This window comes from Erpetoichthys calabaricus, chromosome 16 (assembly GCF_900747795.2).
Source record: "Erpetoichthys calabaricus chromosome 16, fErpCal1.3, whole genome shotgun sequence".
NCBI classification, from domain to species: Eukaryota; Metazoa; Chordata; class Cladistia; order Polypteriformes; family Polypteridae; genus Erpetoichthys; species Erpetoichthys calabaricus.
Genome location: NC_041409.2, coordinates 5,669,025 through 5,685,469, shown reverse-complemented (window position 1 = coordinate 5,685,469; position 16,445 = coordinate 5,669,025). Strand labels below are relative to the sequence as shown.

Here is a 16,445-nt window from a genome sequence, read left to right as displayed (position 1 = left end):
CAAATAAAGAGCACTTACAATAACATAGAAATCAATATAAACAACATTAACATCATTATCATATGAGAATATGAACTAATATATAAGAAGCACATTGCATATAAATATAAATTAAACAGTAAAATTTTCTTCTATAATACGCTACCGTGGCTATTCGTTTGTCTGTCCAGGATTTTAAATCACCTGTAGCTCACAAACCGTTTCATCTATTGACTTGAAATTTGGTACACATATACTACGTCACGTGTACTATTCGCTTTCAGGGTGATGATTTTATTACTCTTTTTATCTTTATTTTATTTTATTGTAGAATCAACTCACAGGTGTGCGCACCGTACTAAGTTATCGCAACACAAAAACTAACTTAATCAGTTTTAATGGGAAAAGATGCCGACGAAAGAAGAGAAGCAGCGGGACGCTAGGGTGAAGAGCTGCTCATTAAGCAGCAAGTGCATCAACCTCTGAGCAAACGAATGGTAAACGTACAGAGAAAGAGGATAAATAACATGAATGGTCATGTGAAGTGTATTCACTCCACGTTATCGTGCAGTGCGCTGTTACTGGTATTTTGATAAAAGAATTTGAACAACATATAAGAAGCGTATAAATTATTAAACAGTAAAACATTAACATTTAAGAAGTAAAGATACATTGAGTACTACTGCAGTGCTTTCGGGTATAGTACATTTTTTGTTTGCCCATTACATGCATAAATGTATACATTTTTTGGTGTACCTACCCGAGAACACGCGACATGACCCGGCAGTTAAAAGTTTCTCGCTCCAGCAATTTGAGCTCTGTTACAAAGTCTCGTTTATACCTCGTGTCTTCTCGTTAAACTTGTATCTCGCGAATATGGTATTGCAAACGGCAGCTGGAGCGTTTCTATAAACTCAATTTAAACTTACGGTTTACACCGTGCTTTGAAGATGCATAGTACGCGACACGTGTTTCGCCATAATTGTGGGCTCATCAGGCGTACACACTCACTTCACTTCCTTACGGGAATTGAACCTTGGACGTAGAGGCGAAGCCCCTAACGTTGTGCCACGGCGTGTGGTTCGTTCATTTGACAGCATGTAGATCGGGGTAATTACATTGCAGGCATTCGTAGTCTGATTCACGATCTGATTGTATGGGTGGTTACCTACCAGGTAACGCTTGTGGTTGGTCAGCAAGCCGGCTAACTTCTGCCACAGTGCCCTCTTTCAGTTGCGAGAAGCAGATCATAGAATGGTTGAAATAGTTTAATATATATAGCAAAATCCCCGCGCTTCGCAGGGGCTAATATGGTATTGCAAACGGTAGCGGGAGCGTTTCTATAAACTTAATTTAAAGTTACGGTTTATACCGTGCTTTTTTTCATTATGTTTTCGTACCTTATCAATTGTGTAATGTGTTTTTTGAACAGGTTTGATTCATCGAAGTGATCACTCCTGCTGCGTTCAGTCACTTCACGTGAGCCGGTCAGTTCACGTGCTTACGTGGGAGGCATGATGACGCGATATATTTTGATATATATCAAAATACCCGCGCTTCGCAGTGGCGAAGTACTACTTTAAAATTTTTATTAAGAAGAAAAGTAAACCTTTTTAAACTGTGGCTTCGCCTCTTGCGCTGACGTCGCCTGTCCGCTGTTTTATAAACGAATGCCATATAAGGCCGTTCTTTCTCCTTCACAGTCAGTTCACGTGATTACGTGGGAGGCGTGATGACGCGATACGCAACCCCGCCTCCCACGGCCAATGAGTTGCAGTCCATTACTGTATATGGCCAAAAAAGAGGTTCCAGTTATGACCGTTACGCTTTGAATTTCGAAATGAAACCTGCCTAACTTTTGTAAGTAAGCTGTAAGGAATGAGCCTGCCAAATTTCAGCCTTCCACCTACACGGGAAGTTGGACAATTAGTGATGAGTCAGTCAGTCAGTCAGTGAGTGAGTCAGTCAGTGAGGGCTTTGCCTTTTATTATTATAGATTAAAGAAGGATCTTGCGCAATAAATTTCTGCATATTAGTTAGGAGGGTCAGGAAAGAAAAATGAATTTGTGGTATTGTATATCATGATCAGACCATATTATTTTTATATATGGGAATGTGTAAAGTTTTTTTTAAATGTTTAGCAACATCATATAATAAAAAAATATCACACATAAATCAGAAAAAAGCTCCCGAAATAATGTTGATTTTCCCTTCTTATCCCAATAGTAGCTCACTCTCAGCACCACTAATCAAAACCTCAGGGATGCCCTGATTCATAAACTTAGCATATCAGCAGGCCTCTCTGATCCACCATTGTTGTTTCTGATTTAACACTTGGTGACAGACACCCAGCTTTGATTATTTGGTTCTTGCTGCACCGTAGTGCTGTTTCCTGAAATCTGCTTATCTATTCAGAGTTATGTTTTTTCTTTTTTATTTGGTAACTATTTATATTCTTCGAAAACAAATTCATAGCTAGAATGTGTTATTATAAATTCTATGAATTCCTGTTTCTGTTAAATTCATATTTTATTCATTTTGTGTGTAATGTTGTTTTCCTTTGTTTAGGAGCTTCTGATGTCACAGAAGTATACAAAGGACCCATACGGTTACAAGCTTCTGTTTTCTTTGTTCCGACAGAGGTAGGCATCACTAGTTTATAGGAATGTCAGATAAATGTATATTTGTTGTGCGCTGCTTTAATTGAACATTTCAGTACTCAAAAGTCACCAGGTCAGACATACACAAGTTTTGAGAACTGAATGATCTTGAGTTTTTGTCTGTTATAAACTCATTTTCAGTACCTTTTCTCCACTTTTTTGGTATTTGCTGCATTTCAGTGTTAAAATATTATGTTTCTTGTATATTCTTACTTAATTATTTTTATTCCAAGTTAATAGATTGTCATATCTTGTAATAATCTATCATCTTACGACATATGGAAGGATTTCTTTCACACTGTTGCAAAATTATATTAAGTGTTTTCACTAAGTGTAAAATCATTGTTTTTACATTTATGTATGTTGTCACAAAATCAAAGAAAACACACAAAGTTTTGGGGCAACAATCCGTATTTTATTCCCTGGCTGCAAAATGGTCTAAAGGTTTGTACTGATGTGTATAGATTAGAGTCCAGAACTGAACTGAGGGGATAAACGAAAGGTGGCGGCTTTAAAGTTCAGTATAGGAAGTGACATCAAAGGGGCAGGAACTGGAAAGGTCTTCATCTATAGGCTCGTACCCGGAAGTGACGTCCAAGGGGCCGGAACCAGGAATGACATCATCAGGGTCAGGTGGAATTTCCTGTGAACGGTCTATAGAAAAGCGAGAGAAAGAGTCAGTGCACTCCGCTACCTCCCGGTCTGGCTCGGAATTACTCTCATTCAAGCCCTTTAGCTGCCTCCCATGTTACACAAATGTCATAAATACAACCAAAACATATTGTAGATCAATATAAATCTAAAGGCTTTGTGCAGTGGTCTATGACACTAATGTGTACTGTATATCTGTTAAGTGTCAGCTAGTAAATCAAGAGTGGTGTGTTAATAATCTGGATTCCTAGTCAAAGCTAATAAAATCACAGAAACAGAGAGTCGCACCCCCAGCACACGACATAAAAAGTGTAATATTGTTGATTGTGAAACACAGGCAGTGTCTGTTGTCTGCATAATAACCAAAAAGTTGCCAGACTCACTGCACATTCGTATCACATCAAGTTTTGAGCATTCTGCTGCATAAAATAAGCTTTCAATATGTGTGACCAATTAGAAAGGCCACTGTTTTGTTTGCAGACTGTCACTAATGAGCGACACAGTGTTCATACTTCCATGTTTTAACCTTATCAAAAAGATGCACAGACAAACTATTTTTTGTAAGCAGGCTATTGTCCTTTTTAGACAGAAGTGAAAACTGATTAGAAATCTGCTTATTGATATGCTTATTACAGAACAGCCAAGGCAGAGGAGATGAGCCTGGAGAGTGAATATTAAATCCGGCCATTCTGGCACGTTCTGGCTTCTCAATTCTGTCTTATGTCAGAACTGACCTTCTATTGTTATAATGTGCACAGTAACCATGTACCCTTATAGACTCGCATAAGACATTCAAAACAGAGGACTTCTAGTCATGGGGTGTGTCAGACTTGCTGAATGAAGTTACTGATCTCATTGCCAGACCATGTCAGTTTGCATGGCTGAAAATCATGGAGCATATCAAATTTAGTGAGTACATGACAACTTTTTTTTTTGTTGTTCTTTATTTCGCCTTATACAATTTCTTGTATTAGGAATTTGTTAGTGTTCGCATACCCCCTGGGGTCAGAGCGCAGGGTCAGCCATTGTACAGCGCCCCTGGAGCAATTACAGGTTAAGGGCCTTGCTCAGGGGCCCAGCAGAGTAGGATCTCTTTGTCCATCCATGCATGCATCTACAGTTATTTTTTATTCAGACTATTATACCTTGTCTTGTGTTTGGTACAAGGATAATTTTTTTAGTGCTGGTACCTGAATCCCAGCTTGAGCTACACTGCCATGTGAGGAGTTTGCATTACCCTCTCCATGTCTGTGTGGGTGATATTTGGTTTTGAACCCATGTATACGTTAGGTGAAATGGCAACTGTAAATTGGCCTGTAGTGGGTATGTGACCGACTGTGGATGGGACACCAGTTTATCTTCAGGGCAAAAGTCATACTGGGATTATTGATTCTCACTATTTCCCCTAACGTCATGTAGTCAGACTGTGGACATAAACCAGAGGACACATTTATAAAATGATTATACAAAGAGATTTGATCTTAAATTCCTTGGACTTGTGTCAAAATCATCTGACAAACTGGAATTTATAAAACCTGTAACTGATGTAAAATCTACTTTTATACATACAGAAATTGAAAAAGAGGCATACAAACTTTTCTTCATAAACATACTCCAAGAGGCCACTGCTTGATCACTTTTTTGCTTTGCACCCTCTCCCACCATAACCTGTTGTCTGTGTTGAAGAGTGAAAGTTTTAGATTTGTCAAAAAATTCAGTCTCCCGTTTTCGATGGATCTCAAATGTTTTAAGGTCCTCTGACACCAAAAACATCGCTATGTCGATGATGGGTGTGTGTCTGTGTGGCACAGTTTCTTGAGGACGGAAAAATACCAAACTTGAAAGTTAAGCCTGTTGTAAAATAAAGACACACAAGAGCATAAAGGTTTGGGGTTTTCCGACCCCGTATACTGTAAAGAAGATGCAATTCAGGTTATACAGTCCAAGTACATTCACTGGGTTAACTGCTAACAACCATGTGGGTTGATGGGGGAACATTTATAGAGGGGACCGGAATTGAACAGAGGAATGCTGGGTAACGAGGAGTGGTGCAGTCTGGGATACTGACGTCTTCAGAGGGAAGTAAGTTGTGGAACTGGATTAGCGGGAGGTGATTCAGGGTGTCGTCGTTTCCTTCTTTCTGGGAAAGATAAAGAAAATAAGGTTAGCTGCCTGCCCGTCCCATGGCTTTCGGTTTTCGCGCTCTTATCCGGGTCGTTCTGCGACTCCCCATGTGCGCGTGCGTGACAGGGCCCCCCCCTCAGCCCAGCCCCATCGGGGCGGGCGGACCGGACCGAGAGGTCGTGAACCCGGGAGAGGGCATCGGCATTGGCCTGAAGGTTACCCCGCCTATAAGTGACGGTAAACTTGTAAGGCTGAAGGTCCAAAAACCACCTGGTGACTCGGGGATTCGACTCCCTGTGCAATGCCATCCACTGTAGGGCCGCGTGGTCTGTCATAAGGGTGAACTCCCGACCCAGCAGGTAGTACCTCAGATGTGTAACCGCCCACTTGATGGCGAGGGCTTCCCTCTCCACTGCCGCATACCTGGTCTCCCGGTCCAACAGTTTCCGGCTCAGGTAAAAAACGGGGTGCTCGACACCATCGATGCTCTGGCTCAGCACTGCCCCCAGGCCTCTGTCCGAAGCATCAGTCTGGAGAAGAAAAGGAAGTGAAAAATCAGGTGTGTTTAAGACAGGTGCCGAGGTAAGGGCCGCTTTTAAGTCACGAAATGCTCTGTCAGCTGTAGGATCCCATACCACATACAAAGGAGCCCCCTTTCTTATCAGGTTAGTCAAGGGTGCTGCCCTCTCAGAGAAACGGGGCACAAACCGGCGGTAGTACCACGCCAACCCCAAGAAAGCCTGCACCTGTCTCTTGGTACTCGGACGGGGCCATTCCAGGATGTCTTTGATTTTGGAACATTGCGGTTTCACCTGTCCCTGCCCCACTAGGTAGCCTAAATATTTGGCCTCCTTTAAACCAAAAAAACACTTCCGAGGGTTTATGCGGAGACCTGCTTTCGCTAATGTGGCCAGGACAGCATACACCTGCACAATATGTTCCTCCCAGGTGTCGGAATAGATGACGACGTCATCCAGATAGGCGGCACAATAGGACTGGTGGGGCCGTAGCACTCTATCGACCAGACGTTGGAAAGTCGCAGGTGCCCCGTGCAGCCCAAATGGGAGAACCTTATAGTGCCAATGTCCACTAGGAGTACTGAAGGCGGTTTTCTCCTTTGCGGATGCCGTTAAGGGAATTTGCCAGTACCCTTTGGTCATATCAAGAGAAGTCAAGTATTGAGCCGTACCCAGTCGCTCAATAAGGTCGTCTATCCGGGGCATAGGGTAGGCATCAAACTTGGAGACCTGATTCAGACGTCTAAAGTCGTTACAGAACCTCCAGGAGCCATCGGGCTTAGAGACGAGGACGATAGGACTGGACCACGGGCTGTGACTTTCCTCAATAACATCCAAGTCCAACATCCGCTGGATCTCGAGTTCGACCTCCGCACGCTTTGCCTCCGGGAGGCGATAGGGCCTTTCCCTGACTACCACCCCGGGATTCGTACTGATGTCGTGCTCAATCAGCGCGGTGCGGCCCGGAGTCTCGCTTACCACCTCGGGGACTGCCAGTATTGCTTGTTCCAACTCCTGGCGTTGGGACGAGGATAAATCCGGTCCGAGGTTAAGTGGCATTTTTTTTGAGAATAGGGTGAGGGTTGTACCGGAGATCGGGGCCTCTTCCCGAACTCTCCACGGCTTCAACAAGTTCACATGATAAACCCTTTCGCGTGGACGACGGTTTGGTTGTTGGACCAAATAATCGACCAGCCCCTTTCTTTCTATAGCCTGGTAAGGCCCTAGCCAATGAGCCAATAATTTAGAGTGGGAGGATGGTACGAGCACCATCACCCGATCCCCAGGCTGGAATTCCCTGAGGGTGGAGTTTTTATTGTAGCAACGCGCCTGCGCTGCTTGAGCACGAGTCAGGTGATCTTTAAGAATAGGCCTGATGTGGGCTAACCTATCACGCAGTTGCGCAATATATTCCACTACGTTTGTAGAAGGAAGGGTTTCTTCCTCCCATCCTTCCTTCACTATGTCCAATAGTCCCCGGGGTTGGCGTCCATATAATAACTCAAATGGAGAAAAGCCCGTGGAAGCTTGGGGTACCTCCCGATATGCAAAAAGGACGAGGGGCAAAAGCTGATCCCAGTTCCTACCGTCCGCGCTGACTACCTTGCGTAGCATCTGTTTAAGGGTCTGATTAAACCGCTCGACTAATCTGTCGGTCTGGGGATGATAAACAGATGTTTTAAGATGCTTTATTCACAGTAACTTGGCCACCTCCCTAAACGTATCCGAAGTAAAGGGAGTACCCTGGTCCGTGAGGACTTCTTTGGGTATTCCCACTCTGGAAAAGAAAAGTACTAGTTCCCGTGCGATTGTTTTAGTTGTAGCGGAGCGCAATGGAACCGCCTCTGGGTAGCGAGTCGCGTAGTCTACCGTAACCAATATATACTTATGGCCGCGGCTTGAAGGCTCCAGGGGACCCACTATGTCTACCCCTATCCTTTCGAAGGGGATATCGACAAGGGGTATTGGCACGAGAGGAGCTCGAGCCCTTCTAGGGATCTGGCGAATCTGACAGTCAGGGCAGGATTGACAGAAACGTCGGACCTCCTCGTTAATACCGGGCCAATAAAATCTGAGCTTTAAGCTCTCCAACGTTTTTTCTGCCCCTAAATGGGCGCCTAAGAGATGGGCATGCGCTAGTTCACAGACCTCCCGCCGGTAGGTCCGCGGAACTAGCAACAGTCGTGAGTCGCGACTCGATACAACAGATCGTTCTCAAGAATAAAGTAGTGCTCCGGTGGTGTGGGATCACTTGACAAATGGCCATTCACAGTAACAACAGCATTTCTGGCAAACTTTAGGGAATCATCATTCCACTGCTCACGTTTGAAAGAAGCCGGTGTAGCCCTATATTGCAGCTCCACCCGGCTTAGTGGGTCGTCCGTCACTGAATAGGGGTTGGTGCTCCGGCTCGGGCCCTCACCCGGAGGTTCCGGGCCAGGGTCCGTCACCTGAGCACCTTCCCCCGGCCGACCTACGTCATCAGTGTTTGCCGCATGGCACGGCGTGGGAGTCGCAGCGAGTTTCTTTGGTTTACTCACAGCCAGACCCAAGTTATTACTAGGAGTGGATTCCGTCTTGCCGCAATTAATCTTTGACCAGTCGTGCCCCAATATTACTGGGAAGGGGGGTTCCGGGAGAACAGCAACCGCCAGTTGAATCACCGCACCCTTCCAAGCAATAAAACATTTCGCGGCTCTATACGCCCTGGTCTCCCCGTGCACACAGGTAACTTTTAAGCGTTGACTTATCCACTGTCGCGGCAAGACATAATGGCAAGCAACAATAGAGATATTGCTCCCGGAATCAAACAAAGCCCTCACCGAGTATCCATTTACCAAAACCACTCCCACATTCGGAACAGCCAAGGGATGCGACAAAGCACTATACCTTTCTTTCAGGGCCACGCTGCAATCCATTGACTCGACATATAAGGGACAGGCTGGTAAGATGTGGCCGAGCTCCCCGCACTTGAAACAGCGCGGCGGGGCCGGCTTCTCCTGGGGCTTTGCTGGTGCTTCCGCCGCGCGGCGGCTGGGCTCAGGGTGGCTAACGCGTCCCTGTCGGGCACCACGAGCCGGCCGTTCCGTCCCCCCGGATCGGTGAACCGCGAGCTGACGCTCTAAGACCTCTAGGAGGCCTTTCATATCCTTGTAAGGATGTCGCCGGACCTGCTGGGCGAGATAATCTGGCATGGCATTTATGAGGCCTTCGCACGCCACCTGTTCCACGACCTTGCGAGCGTGGGGCCCTTCTGGCCGTAGCCAGCAGCCCATCTTGCCCCAGAACTAAAAGGCTTGCGCTCTGGCCGGGCCTTCAGGATTAAAGCGCCACAGCCTCCACTCACTCGCCTGCTGATCTGGCGTGACTCCGTAGCGGCTTAGGATTTCAGGTTTAAGATTGTCATAACTTGCGGCCTCCTCCTCAGGGAGATCGTAATAAGCCCGCTGCGCAGCGCCCTTCAAGTACGGCGCTAAGATGGATGCCCAGTCCGATCGCGGCCACTGGTTCCGAGAGGCAGTCCTCTCAAAGATTCCCAGGTATGATTCTATATCATCCGCCTCCGAAAGCGGGACAATAGGCGGAGGCGGGGGCCGTGCAGGCTCTGGTCTTACCGCATCAGGTGAGTCAAGCCTAGCGGTGGTTTCTGCCAGTTGTCGCTGCGTTGCAGCATGTTCTACCTGCAGCTGCTGTAGTTGGGTTGCCAGAGTCGTTAATACGGCGTTCAGATCCTGTCCTTCGGTCATTTTCGGACGATTTAGTATCCTGCCGACTACGCCACTGTAAAATAAAGACACACAAGAGCATAAAGGTTTGGGGTTTTCCGGCCCCGTATACTGTAAAGAAGATGCAATTCAGGTTATACAGTCCAAGTACATTCACTGGGTTAACTGCTAACAACCATGTGGGTTGATGGGGGAACATTTATAGAGGGGACCGGAATTGAACAGAGGAATGCTGGGTAACGAGAAGTGGTGCAGTCTGGGATACTGACGTCATCAGAGGGAAGTAAGTTGTGGAACTGGATTAGCAGGAGGTGATTCAGGGTGTCGTCGTTTCCTTCTTTCTGGGAAAGATAAAGAAAATAAGGTTAGCTGCCTGCCCGTCCCATGGCTTTCGGTTTTCGCGCTCTTACCTGGGTCGTTCTGCGACTCCCCATGCGCGCGTGCGTGACACTGTCATGGCAAAATGCGGATTAGTTTTTGAGACAAATCGTGCAGGAGAAAGAGGCACTCTAGAGGAACCCTCAAATACCATAATTCTGCAATTAGTTATGAATTCTTCTCGTTAATTGCTATCGTAATAACTTATTTTATGATCAGAAAGATCAGCATCAGAGCGGTAAATAATTATTAAAATATAGTAGAATAGTTCGGGTTACTTGGTTCTCAGTGTGCAAAGCCTACTGACTCTCACGTTCAAATTTTTTATACCTGTGATATTGGAGGCTTATTCTGGTTTGGACATGTGCAGAGGAGAGATGCTGAGTATATTGGGAGAAAGATGCTAAGGATACAGCTGCCAGGCAAGAGATAAAGAGGAAGGCCTAAGAGGAGGATTATGGATGTGCTGAGAGAGGATATGAAGGTGATGAATGTGACAGAACAAGATGAAGAGGACAGAAAAATATGGAAGAAGATGATCCGCTGTGGCAACCCCTAATGAGAGCAGCCAGAAGAAGAAGAAAAAGATTGGGGGCTTATTCAGGACAGTAGTAGATTTATTCAAAACCAACAAGAAATACAAATAAATAAATAAATAACACATTAGGTTGTAGCGGGGCTACATAGTTTATAGTGTTATCAAATGTTAGTACTGAGTGCGTCTTGTTTCCATTGTCCCATTTGCTGTTTATGTGTGTATCAGCGAATGCCGTCCCCATAAAGGGGGACGGATGATGGAAGGAGACCGCAACCCCAAACCTGGAAAACACCTGTTCACTATTAACCAATTACAGCCGTCACAGGACTATTTAAGCAATCAGGAGGGAGAAGGGAGAAGAGAAGAAAGGAGACCATTTTTTCAACCACGGATTCAACTTACCTGCTGTTTTTCACATCGCGCCTTCACACCAGTTTGTTTTTCATTTTGCCGGACTGTCTTCCATCCCTCATCTACAGAGACCCCGGGGTCGGATCGTCATCCACCACACGCTGAGGAATCACAGTGAGGTTGCTCCAATTGCCGGGAAAATCAAACGACTCATTTATTTCTAGTTCAGTCATCCGTATTCAGGACAGTTTTTATAACCAGACTCAAATTCACGATCTTTCATTCCGTATATCATTCATTCATTGTTGTTCGTTGTTTGTTATATGTTACAGGGGCAAGGGAGGGTTTGTTGTATTTATATATGGTGGTGTCTCGTTATTGCTGTGATGGAGGGATATTTATATTTATATATGTATATATTTTTATTTTGCATTTGTCTTGTTATTTCATTTAATATAATTAATCATTTAATTTTACATATCTGCTTTTGTGTGCTTATATTTACACCGTCGATTGTGGGGAAAAGTTTAATTTGTTAGAGGTACGGCTTGATAGTTAGATTCAAACTCAGTAAATTATCCAGGCCACAGGTCTTGGAGGTGTAACTGCCGGCTGGGTAAGGGGTCAGCTGTTACAAGGTTCAACTAACATGAAGTGTGAAAACCTTAAAACCCAAATTAAAATGGACAACCAAAATGAAAATGACAATAAACACACTGGTACAAACCAACAAAAGAAGAGCAAGCAACAGAATAAGAAACATATGTGAAACTAAAATGTGTTATGTTGATTTTACTGTGAATTATAACAAAATGGCCAATGCTTGTGTTATTATTTCAAACATAATTTAAATTGTGAAATTCACCTTAACGGTATCAGTAGTCACTAATTAACATGTTCAATACATATATAACATGGAGATAAATTGGACTGGACTGCCAATACTGATGCTCTGTGTAAGAAAGGACAGAGCCGGCTATACTTCCTTAGAAGGCTGGCGTCCTTCAACATCTGCAATAACATGCTGCTGATGTTCTATAAGATGGTTGTGGCGAGCACCCTCTTCTACGTGGTGGTGTGCTGGGGAGGCTGCATAAATACAATACAATACAATACAGTTTATTTTTGTATAGCCCAAAATCACACAGGAAGTGCCGCAATGGGCTTTAACAGGCCCTGCCTCTTGACAGCCCCCCAGCCTTGACTCTCTAAGAAGACAAGGAAAAACTCCCAAAAAAACCTTGTAGGGAAAAAATGGAAGAAACCTTGGGAAAGGCAGTTCAAAGAGAGACCCCTTTCCAGGTAGGTTGGGCGTGCAGTGGGTGTCAAAAGAAGGGGGTCAATACAATACAATACACAGAACAGAACAGAACAATTCCTCAATATACTAAAAAATAAAAAATATAAATTTTAGAATTACATAGCAGAATTTAACAGTAGATGATATATCCCATAATAAGATTTGGATTTGTGTAGAGTCCTGGAGACCTCATCCTTCAAGCTGCCTCCCCCATTTGGCCATTCCACGGCTGAAACAGTGCTGGGCCAGCCAATCCGATGAAAGGACCCCTCTTTCCCACGATTCCTGTGATCCTCCATCTGGGATGACTTTTCCTTAGGCAGGCAAAAAAACTTGGCAGGTGGGCCATGCCACCAAGTGCCACATTTGAGTACCGAGAAGAAAAACAGAATAAGTGAGAGTTAGTATACAATTATAACTGTCATGTTACTTATGTTTAAGTGCTAATGACTAACAACAGAGATGCAGTCTGTACAGTTAATCAGCAGCTCTAGTCAGGATATGCTAAACTGAAGTAGTGAGTCTTCAGCCGGGATTTAAAAGCTGAGACCGAAGAGGCATCTCTTATAGTAGCAGGCAGACCATTCCACAGTTTAGGGGCCCTGTAACTAAAAGCTCGACCCCCCACTGTTATTTTATTAATCCTTGGAATCATAAGCAGACCGGCATCTTGAGATCTTAATGTGCGCTCAGGTTTGTAAGTCATGATAAGTTCAGACAAGTAATCCGGACCTCGACCATTTAAAGCTTTATATGTTAAAAGAAGGATTTTGAAATCTGCCCTAAACTTAACCGGGAGCCAGTGTAAGGATTTAAGAACTGGAGTTATGTGTTCGTATTTTCTTGTTCTTGTAATAATTCTCGCAGCCGCATTTTGGATTAACTGGAGGCTGTATAAAGAACAGTTTGAACATCCAGTGAACACCGCATTGCAGTAGTCAATCCTACTAGAGATAAATGCATGAATTAGTTACTCAGAATCCTGTTTATTTAAAAAGCGCCTTAATTTCCTAACATTTTTAAGATGGAAGAAACATGTTTTGGGCAACTTTGTAATATGCGCTTTAAATGATATGCTAGAGTCAAAGATAACTCCTAGATTGCGGGCTGACTCAGTAAAATTGACTGGGATTTCCACTGAGTTAAATGATGACAAAATATTGTTGTGATCAGCATCATTCCCTCCAACAATTAACATCTCTGTTTTATCTGTATTTAAAGACAAGTAGTTCTTATTCATCCACTCCTTTAATTCACTAACACAACTAATTAAAGACAGCATTGGAGAAACTTCATCTGATTTAAATGAAAGGTATAACTGGGTGTCATCTGCATACGAGTGAAAATTAACATTATGTTTCCTAATGAGAGATCCCAGTGGAAACATGTACAGTGAAAACAGTAAAGGTCCCAGTACTGAGCCCTGCGGGACACCATATTGAACTTCTGTGTATAATGATGGAGTACTGTCAGCACATTTCTGTACATATTGGAATCGATTTGATAAGTAAGAACTAAACCAAGCGAGCACGGTGCCTGTAAGCCCAACATCATTTTCTAGCCTGTGCAGTAAAATAGAATGGTTGATGGTGTCAAACGCTGCACTTAAGTCCAACAACATAATTACAGTGGAGTTTCCTTCATCAGAGGATATCAGAATGTCATTTACAACCCGTGTTAGTGCCGTTTCTGTACTATGACCAGTGCGAAAACCAGACTGGAATTTCTCAAATAAATTGTAATGCATAAGCTGTGTCTGAAGCTGACTGGCGACTACTTTTTCTAGTATTTTAGAGAGAAACGGTAAATTTGAAATAGGCCTATAATTATTTAGTATATGTGGGTCAAGGTCTGACTTTTTAAGTAATGGTTTAGTGACTGACACTTTTAGTGTATCAGGTACTGTGCCATGCAATAATGAACTATTGATAATGTTTAGGATAGGCGCTGCAAGAACATCCATTGCACTTTTTAGTAGTTTTGTTGGCACTGGATCTAGGGAACAAGTAGTGGGCTTCATTTTAGAAATTAAACTTAATACTTCCTGCTCAGTTACAGGATTAAAATTACTAAAGTGCTGAGTGCAATGTGAGACAGGGTCTGCTAAGCTAGTATTTGGTTTGTACTGTGATGCAGAGATCTGGGATCATATATTTTTAATTTTCTCATTGAAGAAGTTCATAAAGTCTGTACTGCTAATGTCTGTTGGTATTTTGCACTGTTGATCTGAATTTCCATTTGTTAATTTAGCCACTGTTCTAAACAGTACCCGAGGATTTTTATTATTGCTATCTATTAATGTAGAATAATATTCTGACTGAGCTTCAAAGAGGGCTTTTTTATATTTATTAACACTCTCTGTCCATGCAATTTGAAAGACATGTAGCTTTGTTGTTCTCCATCTGCGCTCCAGTTTTCGACACTCTGATTTAAGAGCTCGAGTGTTTCCGTTAAACCAGGGAGAGTTTCTATGTGCTTTGATCACTTTTGTTTTAAGGGGAGCCACTGTGTCCAGAGCATCTCTCAAGGTCACATTATAATGTGATGTTAGCTCATCTAAATTGTTTTCTGTGTTTACATTTGATGTTAACTGATCTAAATGGTTTTCCACAATTACACTCGACTTACTCAAAGAATCTATAAATTTTGAAGCAGAATTACAATCTAGATGTCGCACTGTCTGTGTTTTAATCTGGGAGTGTGTTGGCAAGGGGAGGACTAAATCAAATGTAATTAAGTAATGATCGGAAATAACTTCATTTAATGGAGTAATAATTAAATTTTGAATTTCAACTTTGTAAGTTATAATTAAATCTAATGTGTGGTTATGATTATGAGTTGGACCTTTGACATTCTGACAAAATCCTACTGAATTTAACAAATAAGTAAAACATTTGCTAAAAGTGTCAGTTTCCACATCAATGTGTACATTAAAATCTCCCATCAGTACTACGTGATCATAATTTATAGCCAAGTCAGATAAAAGGTTGCTAAATTCAGACATGAACAATGAATACGGCCCTGGTGGTCTATAGACTAGCACTATAATTGTGTTGGAATCTGTTTTAATATTTAAAATGAATACCTCAAAGGATGTAAAGTTGCCTAAATTTTTAGAAGTGATTTGCATTTTGTTACAATGAATTATTCCAAGACTTCCTCCTCGACCTAAATCTTTAGACTTAGGAAGGAACGAGTAGCCATCTAGTGACGCCTCAGCTAGGGGGACAGTGTCACATTTACTAAGCTAGGTTTCGGTGAGAAGGCACAGATCAGATTTTGTACTTAATATAATATCATTTACCAAAACAGCTTTAGTGCCAAGAGAGCGAATGTTCAATAAGCAGCATTTAAAACTGTATGCTTCTTTCTGAATTGGTGATATACTTTTTGTTTTAATTTGTAGTAAATTTCTATTACAGATGCCCCTGGTGGAGGGTCTGGTTTTATCCCTTGGTCTAATTATACACCTTATTTTTTGGTTATCAATTAATTTAAGGTTTGTATCAAGACTAAATTTACTGGATGCCCCAAGACAAGGATTATGGGTAACAGCTTCAGGAAAGTAACAGGTGGGATAAACAACAGCCTGTGATTTAAGATCACATGACTGCGGCCTGGATGGTGCTCTAATCAGTCAACCAGGCAGTTTTGCTGCCATATTTTGGGATAATACATAAGATCCCCTCCAGTTAGGATGAAGACCATCTCTTCTGAAAAATCCAGGCCTTTTCCAAAAATCATCCCAATTGTTCACAAACGCTATGCTTTTGTTTGCACACCAGGTTTCTAGCCAGCAGTGAAGGGAATGCAATCTATACTAATTAATAAAAGGCAAAGCCCTCACTGACTGACTGACTGACTGACTGACTGACTGACTGACTCATCACTAATTCTGCAACTTCCCGTGTAGGTGGAAGGCTGAAATTTGGCAGGCTGATTCCTTACAGCTTACTTACAAAAGTTAGGCAGGTTTCATTTCGAAATTCAACGCGTAATGGTCATAACTGGAACCTCTTTTTTCACAATATACTGTAATGGACAGCAGCTCGATGGCTGTGGGAGGAGGAGTTGAGTGTCATGTCATCACGCCTCCCACGTAATCACGTGAAAAGACTGTGAACGCAGTAGGGACAAATGAAGGAGGAGCCGCAAACAGCGAAGAACAAAAAATTCATTAAACAATTGAGAAGGGACCGAAACAATAAGAAGCCAGCGAGT

General features: G+C 43.0%; 1 protein-coding gene and 1 long non-coding RNA gene across 3 annotated transcripts in view; one reads left to right on the top strand and one right to left on the bottom strand.

Annotated features, from left to right (window-relative positions):
- LOC127526086 (uncharacterized) overlaps nt 1–16,445 on the bottom strand; it is a 289,571-nt gene that overhangs the window by 112,766 nt on the left and 160,360 nt on the right. The gene's annotated exons all lie outside the window — the stretch shown is intronic.
- Nucleotides 1–16,445, top strand: part of LOC127526081 (cholesterol 24-hydroxylase-like) — a 191,937-nt gene that overhangs the window by 26,681 nt on the left and 148,811 nt on the right. The window contains exon 4 of one of the 2 annotated variants that reach the window (XM_051920167.1): nt 2,548–2,621. The exons of the other annotated variant lie outside the window; for it this stretch is intronic. Coding sequence (XP_051776127.1) covers nt 2,548–2,621 — 74 coding nt within the window. The remainder of the gene's footprint in view (nt 1–2,547; nt 2,622–16,445) is intronic. 2 annotated transcript variants of the gene reach the window in all.